This window comes from Natator depressus, chromosome 25, assembly GCF_965152275.1.
Source record: "Natator depressus isolate rNatDep1 chromosome 25, rNatDep2.hap1, whole genome shotgun sequence".
NCBI lineage: Eukaryota > Metazoa > Chordata > Testudines > Cheloniidae > Natator > Natator depressus.
In genome coordinates this window covers 6,991,951-7,006,852 of record NC_134258.1, presented here as the reverse complement: position 1 = coordinate 7,006,852, position 14,902 = coordinate 6,991,951, and the positions used below count along the sequence as shown (strand labels likewise).

The 14,902-nt window shown below is 54.3% G+C and overlaps 1 protein-coding gene across 1 annotated transcript in view; it reads right to left on the bottom strand.

Moving 5' to 3' along the window:
- Positions 1-14,902, bottom strand: part of ADAMTS10 (ADAM metallopeptidase with thrombospondin type 1 motif 10) — a 100,409-nt gene that overhangs the window by 46,841 nt on the left and 38,666 nt on the right. The window contains exons 4-8 of the mRNA XM_074939438.1: positions 13,750-13,909; positions 7,635-7,852; positions 5,521-5,604; positions 4,775-4,920; positions 387-430 (exon numbers count right to left, since the gene is read on the bottom strand). Of these exons, the coding sequence (XP_074795539.1) occupies positions 387-430; positions 4,775-4,920; positions 5,521-5,604; positions 7,635-7,852; positions 13,750-13,909 (652 nt within the window). The remainder of the gene's footprint in view (positions 1-386; positions 431-4,774; positions 4,921-5,520; positions 5,605-7,634; positions 7,853-13,749; positions 13,910-14,902) is intronic.

The window sequence follows — 14,902 nt, the reverse complement described above, 5'->3', positions numbered from 1 at the left end:
GAGAACCGTTCTGAGTCACTGGGCTGGAACTGAACAAGGGATAGAACAGTGAAATGGTCCAAAGCCAGTCACCAGACCCTTGGCACGAAGTAGATTTTTTTTTTTTTTTTAACACTTATTGAAGTAAGGAGGCAGTGTGGCCTAGACGATCAAGCACTGGACAGGGACTCCGGATACCAAGGTTCTGTTCCCAGCTCTACCGTAGGCCTGCTGGGTGAGCTTGGGCAAGGCACTTTGCGGCTCTTTGCCTCAGTTTCCCTATCTGTAAAATGGGGCTAATGATACCGATCTCCTTTGTCAAGCACTTTGAGATCTACTGATGCAAAGCGCTAGAGAAGAGTGAAGAATTAGTTACAACAGAGTCTCTGAGCTGGGCTCTTACCTACCTAAGGTGCCACATGGCTTGTTCTTGTAGATGCATATATCGTATCTGAAAGAGAAGAAAGGAAAAACACTAAATTAAACCAAAACCCTGTGCAGGCTGAAAAGATGGCAGCTTTCATTAGATCTCCATAGTTTCTGCCCAGTGGGAAAAAAAGAACATGGTTTTCTGGCTAATTGCCAAAGCATCTTAACCCCATGGGATTTCCCCCTAGGATAGGTGTGCACAGACCCTTTGGATATTTGTCATCCAGCAGCTCTGAGCACTTGTATTATCACAGCCTGGGGCTCTGAAGGTTTGTCTACACTGCACCGCATGGCTGCAACTGGCCCTGGTCAGCTGACTCCAGTTCATGGGGCCCAGGCAGGGCAGCTATCAAACTGCAGTGTAGACACTCAGGCTGGCGTCTGGGCTCTGAACCCCCCCACCCCCCACATGAGATCCCAGACGCCAGCCTGAGCCTACAGGTCCACACTGCTATTTTTTAGCCCCGCGGCCCAAGCCCTGCAAACCTGTCAATTGACCGGCGCGGTGGTGTTATTTATGGCAGTGCAGCCGTCCCCTGAGATGCCAGGAGATCTTGGGAACTGAGCAGCAGCAGTGCCCCTCCAGCTGGAAAACACCCTCCTTATTTCATTTGATCGAGAAGAACATGATGCCGAGATTGAAAGAAGGAAGCGGGCAGCGATTTGGATTACAGCCAATCACAGCACCTGTTCCATTGACCTCACTCCAGCTGTACCACCTGCTACCCATGGGGCCCTGCTCCCAGTGCTTGATTTGTGCCAGGCCTTGCCAGGGCTGAGCCCCCGGCACCTCTGGGCCTGGCAGTTCAGAGCCCCCGGCACCTCTGGGCTTGTGAATGTAAAAAAACTGCTTGAGTCCCGGCACCTTTTTAATTACAAATGAAGCACTGTCTGTTCCCCAGGAGCCTTTCCCATAGCCCCCGTCACACACGTGTCCGAGAGCCTCACATGCCCCAATTCATTTATCCCCCCTCAGACTACCTGTGAGCCACTTTTCACAGATGGGGAAAGCGACGCACAGGGAGGTTCCGGCAAGGCCTACGTTTCCCAAAACAGCTGCTCATTTTGTGCACCTCGGTTTCCGGAGGAGTCCTTTACCCAGGCTCAGACTGGGGGACCCGAGCAAACTCGGGGCCGCTTTGGACAATTTTACGACAGCTAAGATCTCTCGGGCCACCCTGATCTCAGCACGGCTGGAGCGGGAGGTGACAGAGGGCTTGGAACAGGGCTTGGCTCTGCAGTCCGCTTTCCCCATTAGTCAGCCCCAGCCCACGTTCATTGAGCTTCGAGGCATGGAGCGGGACGCATAGAATCTGTCAGGATTTCTTCACCTGGGGCACAGGGCTGGGGGCATAGCTCCAAAGAAAGGCCAGAGCTAAGCTCCAGATAGGAATACGCATGGGCTTTGGGAACTAACAATTCAGTGATACGGGCCTTTCTTGAATTTTTATCCGTGTATGTGTGTGTGACAGAGAGAGAGAAGATGGTGGCGGGTGGGCTGGAACAGCAGAGGTGTTGCTGGTCAGGAGTGAGGTGCATTGGCAGGGCTGCGTGTGGGCCCAGGGCTCAAAGCATGGAGGACGCTGAGTCCAGGCAGAGCCGTGGAGGGGGGAAGCTCAGGTGCCTGCCAGCACTGTAAATCGGCCTTGCTACTGCCTCACAGACCCTGAAACCAGAAAACCAGCGTACAGCAGGTGATGGGTTAAGAGAGACAATTGCCGGTAGATGGCTCTTGGCCCTCTGGCCTCCCCGCTCGCTCCATGCGTCCAAACCCCTCGCCCCCCGACAGGAAACCGAGCGAGGGGAAAACATTCGCCGCTTTGTTTCGAGCGGATTCCGCTAAAGCCTTCGGAGGTTCTGACTTGACACGTCTCCGGCGGAGGGAAAAAAGCCCACAGCTCAGCAAGATGTTATCGGGAGACGGGGAATTTATTACAGACAGCTCCAGATGCGGTAGGCCCTTCCAAGGGCTGGCGCGGGAGCTGGCCCCGGGGACTCGGGCCCAGAGAGTCTCTCAGGGTTAGTTCAAACATCTGGCAGGAGGCCGAGGAATTCGGAGTCAGCGTCCGCGTCCCACACGCAGCAGCCACTGCGAGCCAGAGAAGGTGAAGTTGGGGCTGACAGGGCTTTGGCTTGCCCCCCCCCGCCATCAAAAATTTCACAAGCTTCTTTGACATGAGCCAGGCTCTGTGCAGCTCCTGCAGCTGAAGGGAACTGGAGCGAGAGTGCAGCGTGCTGGGGAAGCCAGCAAGAATCGGCTCCTGCTTGGAGACTCCCGGCCCTGCTGCTTTCGTTTTATGACCTTCCCCCCTCTCCCCTCGCTTCCTGGAGGAAAAAGGAAGGCGCAACCCCTCCCTGCTTGTAGCCCACTGCAGTCGCCCCAAACTCGGGACACCCAACCTGTCTCCACCCTGAGCCCCCCGCCATTAAAACTGAGCGTTCAGGTAGGCGAGGGGCAGGCAGGGCTGGCTGTGGGCGGGCATCGAGAAGCCGTGCCAAAGCCGTCCAAATGTGCCTGTCAGCACCCACTGACATGCCAGTCTCACGCCCCATAAACAGTCCGGCTGGTGCCCTTCAGTCCTGGGCTCTCAGGGCCCCCAGACTTTTGTCTTGCTCAGCCAACATGTCACAGGTGGCTGGGTCCAGTAAACGAAGCAGGTCCAGCATCCCAGTGCCAGAACAGGTGCGCCCTGTTTGGCCAGTTAAGAGAATATAGGATCAGGGTGAACCTGAGAAAGGAGAGGGCGGAAGCAGCTGCTGGGAGTGGAGCAGGCTCCAGCGGTAAAGCCCCGATAAAAGGGCAGGAGCTGGACTTCAGGGGAGGGTGCAAGGAGGCCTTTAAATGAGGACTGGAGCCAGGAAAATGAGGGGGATGAAAAGTCAAGCCCAAGCAAGGCAGAAGTGGGGTTTATTGTTTATACTTTTAGTTTGGGATTTTGTGGGGAATTCCAGGGGAAAGTCCTGAGAGTCCCAGCCCTGCAGGACGGGGGAACCTAGAGAGGCTGTGGGGGAGAAGGCCTGACAAAGGTCACCGTAGGAAGAAAAGCCTATGGAAGCAGCACCGAGGAGCTGGACTGAGCAGACCTTGGCTGGGGGTTGTAGGATCCCTGGGCTGGATCCCAGTGCACGGTTCCCCGGCCAACCACTAGTACAGCGGCAGAAGGGGACAAGGACACCTGAGAGACACCGGGGGCTTGCCTTAGAGCAGAGACTGCGTTAGTCAGGACAGGGCCGGTGAGAGCTGCCAGAGACCAGGAGGCTTTGGAAGGTCCCCAAAGTAAGCAGTGGTTGGTTCCTGGGAGAAGGCAGGAGAGCGGCAAGAGAGGTTTGCTGGCTGACTTCCCCTAGCCAGAGGGCCAGGGCTGAAGATGGCTGAAGGCCAGAAAGCAGCAGAGGGAGTTGCCTGCTGACATCTAACCCGGAGAGCTGAAGCCAAGGGCTGGAGAAGGCAGAGGGGCAGTGGAGAAACTTATCTGCTGATGTCTCCTTGCCGCAGAGCTGGACCCAGGGAAGAGTGGGAGGACTGGGGGAGTGAGGGATGCTCCCCTGGTGAGGATGATCTCCCAGAAGAGAGGCAGTGGGAGTCCCACTGGGAAGAGTGGGGTTACACTCCAGCTGGAAGGACTGGGGTGGCTACCCTGGCAGAAGGACAGGAGAGGACCAAGCCAGGTACGACAGAATGCACTGGAGAGTGGAACGTGGGGCCCCAAGGGCCTAGAAGCCCTGGGATTTTAAGGACTCTATGTGCAGGAGGTGACAAATGGACTATGGGTTGCGACTGATGTTTTCGGATATTTGCACAATGTTTCTGTAATAAACTCGATTGGGAAGGGTATTATTGAGACAACAGAACCTGGAGTAGAGTTATTGGGTCTCCGAAGGAGGGAAACTGAGGCAGATGGGCCTGTTGTGCCATGGCATGGCTCAGCAGAGCACTCCGGGTGGGGCTAGCCTATGACACAATGCCCCGGGTTAGTTAAACCCTGCACCGCTCTCATATCTGCACCATGGTTATACTTTCACAGGCAGAACAGTACGGCCCAAAGCACCTAGACATGTGCTTATGTCCCACTGATTTCAGCACATATCCTTCTGGCCAGGCCGGGCGAATTCTGGGAAGGCATCGAAGGACTGTCAGCACTCACGTCGTTTAGCCTGTGTCCTCACTGCAAAGCGGGTGGGTTCCCAGCCTGGGCAAAAGCCTTGCTCGGGCTTTCAAACCTTGGGGAAAAGCAGCTCCACGCTCGGGAGAGGGGGTTTTGTGTCTGCAGGGAAGAGGTTTGGGGGCAACACCTGGGTAAGTGTCTGGGTCACCTCTGCAGCGAAGATGGACCCAAAGAGCACAGCCCAGCAGCGGGGGCCTTACCTGGTGATCAGCACAGCAGTGTCGTGGTTGGCTATGCCGTTCTCAGGGATGGCATTCCCATTGCCGTTCCGGTTCACAATGGATTTCTGCCACTTGCAGAAACTGTCCAGGGATTTCCCAGCATGGTGGTTAATCTCCAGGGTGGGCTGGAACAGAAGCAAGAGGAGAGCATGACATGGGGAAGGTGCACTGCCCCTCCCCAGATGAGCAGGGGGCTAAGTCCAGCACTGCTTCCCTCTCCCATTGCACAGTGGGGCTGTGGGGAAGGACTAGTTGGCAGGCAGAGGCGGGGAAAGTACAGCAGAAGATGTGGGACATCTCTGCTGGCCTAAGGTCCTGTATGGGAATAGAACTGCAACTGGCTCCCTGCAGCAACCCCTCTCCACTCCAAACAGAGAATCAAGCCCCCAGCAAATACCCAGGTCCATTCAGGGGCACAGCAGGTGAGCTCCGATTCAAGCCACGGTCTGGTCTCTAGCACAGCAGGTACCTGGCATATGCCCAGCAGGTGTGTTGCACCAGGGAGAACCTGCTTTGCTGAGCGGCGCACCAGGTGCACGCTGCATGGAACCTGGACCATTCAGCAGCAGTTCACAGCTTTATCACACAGAAAAAATACAAGATTTCACAAAGCCAGGGCAGCACTCCCCAGTCAGGGGGCCATGACGACGCTGCACAGCTGGGGGGTGCACGTGTGGGGGTTTGGCAAAGCTCCCCACTAGCCAGAAGCTCCATTGCCACCTTACCTGGTCCTCAGTGAGAAGAATCAGACGGGTCACAAGGATATTGACAATATTGCCCAGACTTGAGTCCTGGAAAAGTTTGGCAACCTGACCTCCAAGAAACAAGAAAAGACAAGTCTTAAAAATGAGCTCATCACTGGGGACATGGCGTCTCACGTACCCACTGTTGCTTTCTGCTGGAAGGAACCAGGTCTGCTCTAGCATTTATTGGTGTGCAGAGGTCTCGCCCTCCACTGTGGGGAGGCTTGAACTCAAGATAGATGGTGGCCAGCAATGGGCCTGAGCCATCACATTGGGATCTGGATTTCGGAACCTAACAAAGGCCGAGGGTGTTCAGATCGGGGCTCTGGTTCTGCCCTGAATCTAACAGAAAGCGCCACCTCTCTGGATCTTCTGCTGGAGTTCAGACGGTGAAGGCCTCTGGCTTTGGAGCTGCATTGTCCTTGGGTCTGAGCAGTGCTGGGAACAACGTGGTGAATGTTTTACACCACGCGCAACAATCAGAAATGGGCTTATTTTAAAATCTAGCACCCGCCTTAAACCACACACAGAGCAAGCCCCAAGTCTAGCTAAACAATGTCCTGCAGGGGACGGGGCAAAGAGCCAGCAAAGACAGGCTTTCACACATGCTGTCAACAACTTCCCAGCCTGTCTCCACCTCACAGGAAAACAGGAGTCAGCACACCCAGCTCACCCCCTTAATCCATCTAGCCTGGTATCCTGTCTCTTTAATAATCTGCACCTGGTCCTACTGGGTTCTGGGGAGGATTCACTGAGTCCGGGAACTCAAATAATTACGGGGGACAACAGAAAATAGAACAAGGGCAGGTGTGAACGTCAAAGGGTAAAAAAAATGGAACCTGAAGGGGACCATCGAGCAGAGAACCCCGGACAGCGCCCACCGCTCCTCAAAGGTGTGAAGGGAGCCAGTGGATGCCACCCAGAGGAACTCTGCCCAGATGCGCAAACAGAGGGAGGATCGGAAATAGGCCCCACAGTCGCAGAGAACCCCCTCAGACAACCTCCTCTCCTTGGTGTTGTAGATGGACGCAGAGGAAGTCCTTCCCTGTCTATAACTCACCTGGAGACCTGAGCAGCATTGCATGGAGGGATGGGATATAATCCTTCCTAACCCTCATGTTAATCAGCTTATGCCCTGAAGCATAATGATGGCCCCTCTGTTTTCCCACGTGTTTCACCGTTTCTCCTGCCCTATTTGCAGTGCGGATCATAAGGGAGGTGCTGTTTAGAGAATGGCTTTTGGTCCCCCCTATGAGATCTAGCCTACAGCTGGGGGCTTCAACCTATTTTCGTTTGCAGACCCCTCAAACATTTTGAATGGAGATGCAGACCCCTTTGGAAATCTTAGCCGTAGTCCGCGGACCCCAGGGTGAAAACCACTGCCTTACAGCACGGCTGTATGGGGCTAGAATTTGCCACTCCTACTCAGATACATTAGCACCTGACTCCAGAAGTGGTCCCTATGGGCTACACGAAGAACTTTAGGCTCTGCCTGGAGTAAGGGGTGGCGTGTAATCGCTCCACCCCAGCTATAGCTGTTGAGGGCCTTCTGCTCCCGACACCCCTCACCCTGGAGATGGGGAGTAAGTTACTGCAGGCCTCCAAAGGCTCCGCCCATTCCCCAGTGCTCTCTAGCCTCTCCCTATTCATGTGCTGGCAGTGGGAGCATTGGGTCTGCCCCACCCCAAACCCGGACCCAAGAGCTGGCTGGGTAAATATTACCTGCCTGAACAAGGAGGTGGGGGCAGAGCTTACTCCTGCTCACTGTGCCCTGCTCGGCCGAGTGAGACACGGGCACAGTCTGGCCTGTTGTGATCCGCCCGCCGCAGCAAATACACAAGTTGGGTTTTGGATCACCGTGTTTTAGGCCGACCAGGCCATGTCTAGCCTTCAGTTGTGACCTGTCCCAGGGCTGCCAATGATCCTCCAGGAGATGGGGGGCCCTCTGAGTGCCGCACTCTGCAGTCTACCTCCCACCTGCTTCCTGGCAGCCTATCCCGGTTCACCAGCAGCGTGGGCACATGGCTATCCCCATGGCTCCCATCCTGGGGGGCCACAAGGACCCCGGGGGGCCGTGATGTGGGTGTAACACTTACAATATTCATGATGGCCAGGATGTATTGCTCTATGTCCCGCCGCCCGTGATACCCCACCATCATTTTGTCGGCCACCACGAGGGTCTCCACGTAGCGCTCGGTGCTGACGGATCTCTTCAGGGGCAGCTGGCCTCGTTGGCTGTTATTGCTCGATGGTTTCAGGGGGGGGGGCTTAAGCGTCCGCAACCACCAAGGTCTCCCCTTCCAGGGCTTCTCATCTGAGAAGAGAGAGAGAAAGGGGCTTTCTGGCTTTGGGGTGTGTTTTGTGGCGCGTGAATGGGATTCATCACAACCCTGTCCTGCCAGTTCCCCTTGCCCCCCAGCCCTAGTATCCACCCTCCTCGCCATCTGCGCTTGCACTTCAATGCTGAGGCAGGGGGCACTTTCTGCTGCCCCGAGCCAGAGCCCTCTCCCCAGCGCGGCCCGTGCACTGCTCTGTCGTGGGGAGCAGCTGCGCAGATTTAGAAACTACAAAGAAATATCCTGAAAACAAGGCAATGACCAATCCTTTTCTTCCCCTTTTCTCTGCCGGGACCTGAGTTTGAAATTCGGGATTCCTCCTGCAGCAAGAGCTGCAACCTCTACGGCAGTGGTTCTTAACCTTTACTGCAGCCTGCACCCCTTTGGTTCTCAAAATGTGTTCTCGCACCCCTTATCAAAAATCATCGAAGGAGGTCAGTTCTTTAAACCTAGATATAGTTGTTGTTTGTATATGACAGTAATCGTTAAAAAATGTCTCCTGTTAATAAAGACAGAGATTTGCTGAAACAAAGTAGTTGTATTTACGTGCCTGTGCTTAATTTGTGTTTTCGATGATTTACCTTCCAAAAAAAATCTGGCCTGTCTCGCACCCCCAAAAAGGGCATCTCGCCCCCGCAGGGGGGTGTGCACCCCAGGTTAGGAACCACTGCTCTAAGGGTAGGTCTACACTGTAAAAAAAAAAAAAAAACAACAAAACCACAGCAGCGAATCTCAGCGCCCGGCTCAGCTGACTGGCGCTGGCAGGGCTCATGTTAAAAATAGAGCTACAAATAGCAGCGTAGATGTTCCCGCTCGGGGAATGGGGCCTGGGCTCTGAAACCCAGCGATGGGGGTGGGTCTCAGAGCCTGGGCTCCATCCCGAGCGGGAACGTCTACGTGGCTATTTTTATCCTCTCAGGAGGAGCCTGAGTCCACTGACCTGGGCTCTGAGACTCACTGCTGGGGGTTGTATTTTGCCGTTTGGATGTACCCTGAAGCAGGACTGTGGTATTTTGCTGCAAGCTTCAAGAGCGGTTGGTGCCACCAGCTGGTGCACTGAGCCCTCTGCCCCCCAACTGACTGCCTCCCAATGGGTACCACCTCACTGGGCATGCTCCTTCCCCACCGCCACACACCCTGGTGACGTCCCCTAGGGAGAAGCATCTTGCAAGGGACTTTGGGAGCTGTGGTCTGCTGGAAGGCTGTGGCCAGTGCTCCCACTGACCTCACCGACTGGGAAACCAGAGGCAGGGTGAATTCATGTCCTCTCTGCCCCGATGTGGGACTCAATCCAAAAATTCCCCCCGGGTGGGAGTGGGCTGGCCATCAGGGAGAGGTGACTCTCAGTCATTGCCTTGCGGCCGCTCGGGCTGGCTCACTGGGGCTGATGGGGGAGAGCTCTTTGTTGCACACAGGCGAGGCTGGGCTGCTCAGGCAGGTCAGGGGTGCAGGGGATGGGAGGGAGAGTCGCCGCTGCGGCCAGTTGTGCTGTGGTTGTTCTGAGCTGTATTTGGCCCGTGGCTCTTACTCTGTGGTCTTTGCTTTCCAAGAAACAACTGGGAACAGGCTCGCGTTCGTCTGGAAGCCGGGGAATGTGGCAAAGAGTCAGCACAAGGGGACTCTGCTGGCTGCCTCGCATAACGTGGTGGGAGGAGCGGGGCCAGGAGAGTCCAGGTCATCTCCTGATGCTCCAGCGGACGTAGCTCTCCTCAGACCCCTCCTCAGGCACCAGCCCTTACAGCTGTGCTTGCTCAGCGGGTCAGGGAGATGCTGGATTTACGTGCTCGGGGTCAAACGCATCCTGCGGCGACACTCAAACTTGCCAAGGGCCTGGGGCAGCTGGGAGCAGCCGCCTCTCTGCATTCTCTGACTCTGTCAGAGAACCCTGCCGGGGGGGAGCTTCTCCTTGCATCTTCCTTTAGTGCGATCAGCAGGAGCCTACACAGGGCAGCCTAGGGTTGGGATTGTCACCTTGCCACACACTACAGATAATGGGGATGACTCTCAGATCCCCCTGCTCCCAAAACAGAGCCCTGGCCCCAAAGGAGAATCTCTCCTCCCACTGCAGGACTTACCACACACACAATGTATTTCAGGTACATAGATAATATCCAAGCATCTCACAATCTTTAATGTATTCTCCTCACCACACCCCAGGGAGGCAGGGCCGTGCTGCTCTCCCCCATTCACAGAGGGGAAACTGAGTCACAGAGGCTAAGTGGCTTGCCCAAGGTCACACAGACAGTCTGTGGTAGAGAAGGGCGCAGGTGACCCAGGTCACAGGCTAGCGCCCTAACCACTGTTCTTCATCTACACACACACACACACGCATGCACGCACACACACATGTGTGCATACACCACAGAGTTCATTAGAATATGATGCAAAATCAGATCATTTCGTTTGTAGGCTCTCTGTGGCAGGGAGCAGTTCTCTGCCGGCTGATCGCAGGCCTGCGATTGCACAGTACTGAGGATTGGCATGGGCTGGCACAACAGAAATGATTCACGATAGCGAAATGGGGACTGTCCTCTGCGGTTCAGCATCGTTCTGCAGAAAGGAGGCCGGCATAAGCTGAAGGCTTCTGGAGCTGGAAAGGACACTTCTGCCGGCACCCTCTGGGCCATACGTACATGGGGGTTCATCACCTCTAAAGGAGTCCTGTCGTATGCTCTTCTCAGGCAACAATCATAAGAACACAGATGGGGAGGAAAAGCGGGAGGGCCTCCCAGTGGAGGGGTAAGAGAGGAAGGTAACTACATAACTGCCCTCCTTTCCCGATACCTCCCAGAGCCTACGGTGACTCTTGGGAGCTGCTGTCGTCTCTCCTGTGAATGGCTCCGGCATTCTCACCCTTATCCATGGAGCATCCTACAGCCGAGCGACACAAACGTGACTCAGACTGACAAAGGGAAGTGTAACGCTCCAGCCCGAACATGGGCCAGGCCTTGGGCTCAGCCCACGTGGTGAACAGAGGGCAGAGCCGCAACTCGCCACAGCCGGGGCCAGAGACCCAGGAGCGGCACCATCCGCAGACGGACTGACATTCCTCTGCCCTGAGTGTGCCCCTAAACACCAAGAACTGATACGCAGAGCACACCTCTACCACACACACACACACACAGACACACTCAGCACCAGAGACTCACCCGAACAGAGTACCTCACCCCACACAAACACATCCACACAGAGACATGACCCCTACCCCCAACACAGAGATACTCACACAATGCACCTCCCTCCCAGCCCTGCGCCCCCGAACCTCCCTCCCAGATCCCCCCTCCCCGTCTCCCCCAACAGAACCTCCCTCCCAGGTCCCCTCTCGACAGAACCTCCCTTCCCCCCAGAACCTCCCTCCCAGGTTCTCTCCCCTCAGAACTTCCCTTTCAGGTACCCCTTCCCCCCAGATACTGCTCCCCCAATCACCAAAACACATGGTACTATAAAGACACCCCCACCTTGTACCTAACCCCACACAAAGAATCACCCAATCTACAGTCTCCCCTCACGCCGTGTACAGACACTCTCAGCTGTGCTCACCCCAACATAACAACAACCCCACACACACAGAGAACGGAGAGGCCCACGAACACTCACTGGCATACACAGATACCCGCACACACAGGACATGCTAAAGATGGCACCCAAGATGCAAAGTCTGGATCCAGGTCTATGGTTTGGGGGTATCGGGGTCACACAGACACTCATGCTCACCAGCTCAGAGGCTCATTCTCAGACTGAGGAGAGGGCGTGAGATGAGGAGGGATTCCTTCCTTTAACCCTAGCTATATATATTTTGATCACACACACACTTTCAGATTATTAATCATTACCCCCTTGTGCATGTGCATCCTTTAATTACATGAGCACATGCTATTTTTCCACAGCACTCCTGCCTCAGTCAGTGCATGGCATGGATGGTGCTCAATTAACGAGCAACTAGTCCATTTTCTTTTCTCCTCATTAGAATTATAGAATCATAGAAGATTAGGGTTGGAAGGGACCTCAGGAGGTCATCTAGTCCAACCCCCTGCTCAAAGCAGGACCAACCCCAACTAAATCATTCCAGCCAGGGCTTTGTCAAGCCGGGCCTTAAAAACCTCTAAGGATGGAGATTCCTCCACCTCCCTAGGGAACCCATTCCAGTGCTTCACCACCCTCCTACTGAAATAGTGTTTCCTAATATCCAACCTAGCCCTCCCCCACTGCAACTTGAGACCATTATTCCTCGTTCTGTCATCTACCACCACTGAGAACAGCCGAGCTCCATCCTCTTTGGAACCCCCCTTCAGGTAGGTGAAGGCTGCTATCAAATCCCCCCTCACTCTTCTCTTCTGCAGACTAAATAAGCCCACTTCCCTCAGCCTCTCCTCGTAAGTCATGTGCCCCAGCCTCCTAATCATTTTTGTTGCCCTCCGCTGGACTCTCTCCAATTTGTCCACATCCCTTCTACAGTGGGGGGACCAAAACTGAACACAATACGCCAGGTGTGGCCTCACCAGTGCCAAATAGAGGGGTTATAATCACTTCTTTCTATCTGCTGGCAATGCTCCTATTAATACAGCCCAATATGCCGTTGTCCTCCTTGGCAACCAGGGCACACAGCTGACTCATATCCAGCTTCTGTTATTGTTCAATGTGGATCCCTAGGCCTTATTCGCTGCATGCTATTCATCCAGTGTCAGTCTCTCCTGCACCCACTGGCTCCCAGTCCCAGTCTCCCCCACCCAAACACCCAGTTTCAGTTTCCCTCTCCCCCCACCCTCCCACCATCCTCTGGTCTCAGTCTTCCCCCAAACACCTCCAAGCTCCTTGTCCCAATCTAAGGCCCCAACCCCAACTCCAGCTCTTGTCCCCGTCTGTATTTGAGTCAGGTGGCTTCCTTTTCCTCGGTGCCTGGACTCAGCAGGGGGAGGGGGTCATTGAGACCAGAGTTGAGACTGGCTCCCAGCTCTCAATTCCAATGCCCGAACGAAGACCTGGCCCAGCCTGGAGCAGCCCAGCACTGCAGTTACAGGGCAAGTCCTGTTCAGTGTGGACGGAATCTTCAGGGCATTTAACACCAAAGCTCTCGAAAGTCTCCACCGAGCATGTGCAAACTGGAATTTTTCAAAGGCTTAAAACTTGGCCAAATTTGGGTGGATTTTCATGGGGGCAGCAAAAGCCACATCCCTGACACAAAGGCCACCCGCCTGCCAAACTTCAAGTCCCTGCTACAAAGCGTGGGGTTGCTAAAGCTTCTCAAAGAAAAACAGTCACCAGAATTTTTTTACGTTAGCAAAGCAATACATTTTGCACTGCGCCCATTCTCGGAAAAGGCTGAACTGCGTTGGCTGAAATGTAAAGTTACAAGAAACTGGGTCTTATAATGGAAAGTGTCAGGGAACCTTAATTATAGCCAGGTGCTGCCAGCCCTGCCTATAACTATCATAACTTCATGTAATCCCTGGTGATACTGAAGGGATTCTTCATCCTCGTGTAGTGACTATGGCATGTGTACAGAGTTAGTCCCTGTATGGGCACTTGGAACAATGTCCCTAGTCGAGTCATCTGCCTGGATTGAACTCATGACCTCTGGATCTAAAATCTCTTTGAGCTAAAGAACCAATCCCATTAGTTTACAGGCAGTAGCTGACTCGTGATCTTTTATTTGGGGCCTAACCATTAGAAGGGGACAGACGTACAGTGCGATAGCCTGGTTTACATTTGGTTTCCAGAGTCAGCATTCCTGACCTCTCTGAAACCAGCTCGGCAACGTCAGGTTCTCATGGACGGGAGAGAAATTTGGCTCTATCAGTGGGATTATCTGGCATACACAGAGGTGAATATCACAGCGTTGGGGAGGATTTGAGGGTTTGTCTGTCGACATCGATACCTAAAACGCCGCAGGCCGCGTCCATGTGCGAGTGCTGGAGAGACGATCGCTTGTACACAACATGGGGGCTTCCCTCGCCTTCACTCTCTGTGCTCATGTTGGCTCCCAGGCTGAGAGGCTCAATGAAATACTCTTCCTCGTCGGCAACGATCACCCCGTGCTGTAACAGGCGAGAGGAAGAGGGAGGGGGAAGTGAAAGGGAAACAGGGTGCTGTCTCCCATTTGCAAAACTCCACCCCCCAGGGGACAAAGAGGGAGGCATCAGCTGCTGTGGATGAAATCGGAACAGAACTGAACCTTCACACAGAGTTTAAACCACAAACTCCCCGAGTGTCACCACAAACTCAGAGTCAACCCCACAGCTGCCCCAATGTTAGACTTAATGCCCTGAACCATCACCTAAACTCAGCCCAACTCCCCCAAACAGCCCAAACCATCCTCCAAACTCAGCCTCACTCCCCCAAACAGCTGCCCCAACACCCCGAACCATCCTCCAAACTCAGCCCCACTCCCCCAAACAGCTGCCCCAACACCCCGAACCATCCTCCAAACTCAGCCCCACTCTGCAAACAGCCGCCCCAACATTAGACCCAATGCCCTGAAACATCATCTAAACTCAGCCCCACTCTCCTTTTTAAAGGTATTTAGATGACTAGAGACCTAGATGTTTCTGAAAATATCACTAGGCACCTAAATACCTTTGAAAATCTAGCGTAAAGTCACCCAGCAATCCAGTAGCAGAGATGGGAATAGAACCCAGGTCTCAAAAGTCCGAGGCCGGGGGTCTACCCACTAGGCCACACAGCCTCCTCATTATGTTTCTTCCTTCACACTAGGTGATTGGCCAGCTAAGGCTTGGTCAACACTGAACATTTAGGTCAACTTAGCTACTTTGATCACAGGTATGAAAAATCCACACCCTGAGCAACAGAGCTATGCTGACCTCACCCTCAGTGTAAACGCAGCTAGGTCAATGGAAGAATATTTCCCTCGACCTAGGTACCGTTGCTCGTGGAGGTGGTGTCCCTACCCCCACCGACAAACCCCTTTGGTTGGTCTAGGCTGTATCTACACTTCGGGGTTATGCCGGCACAGCTAAGGTGCTGTAGCAATGCTAACAGAGTGCTGTAGTGTAGACGTGGCCCAAGTCCGA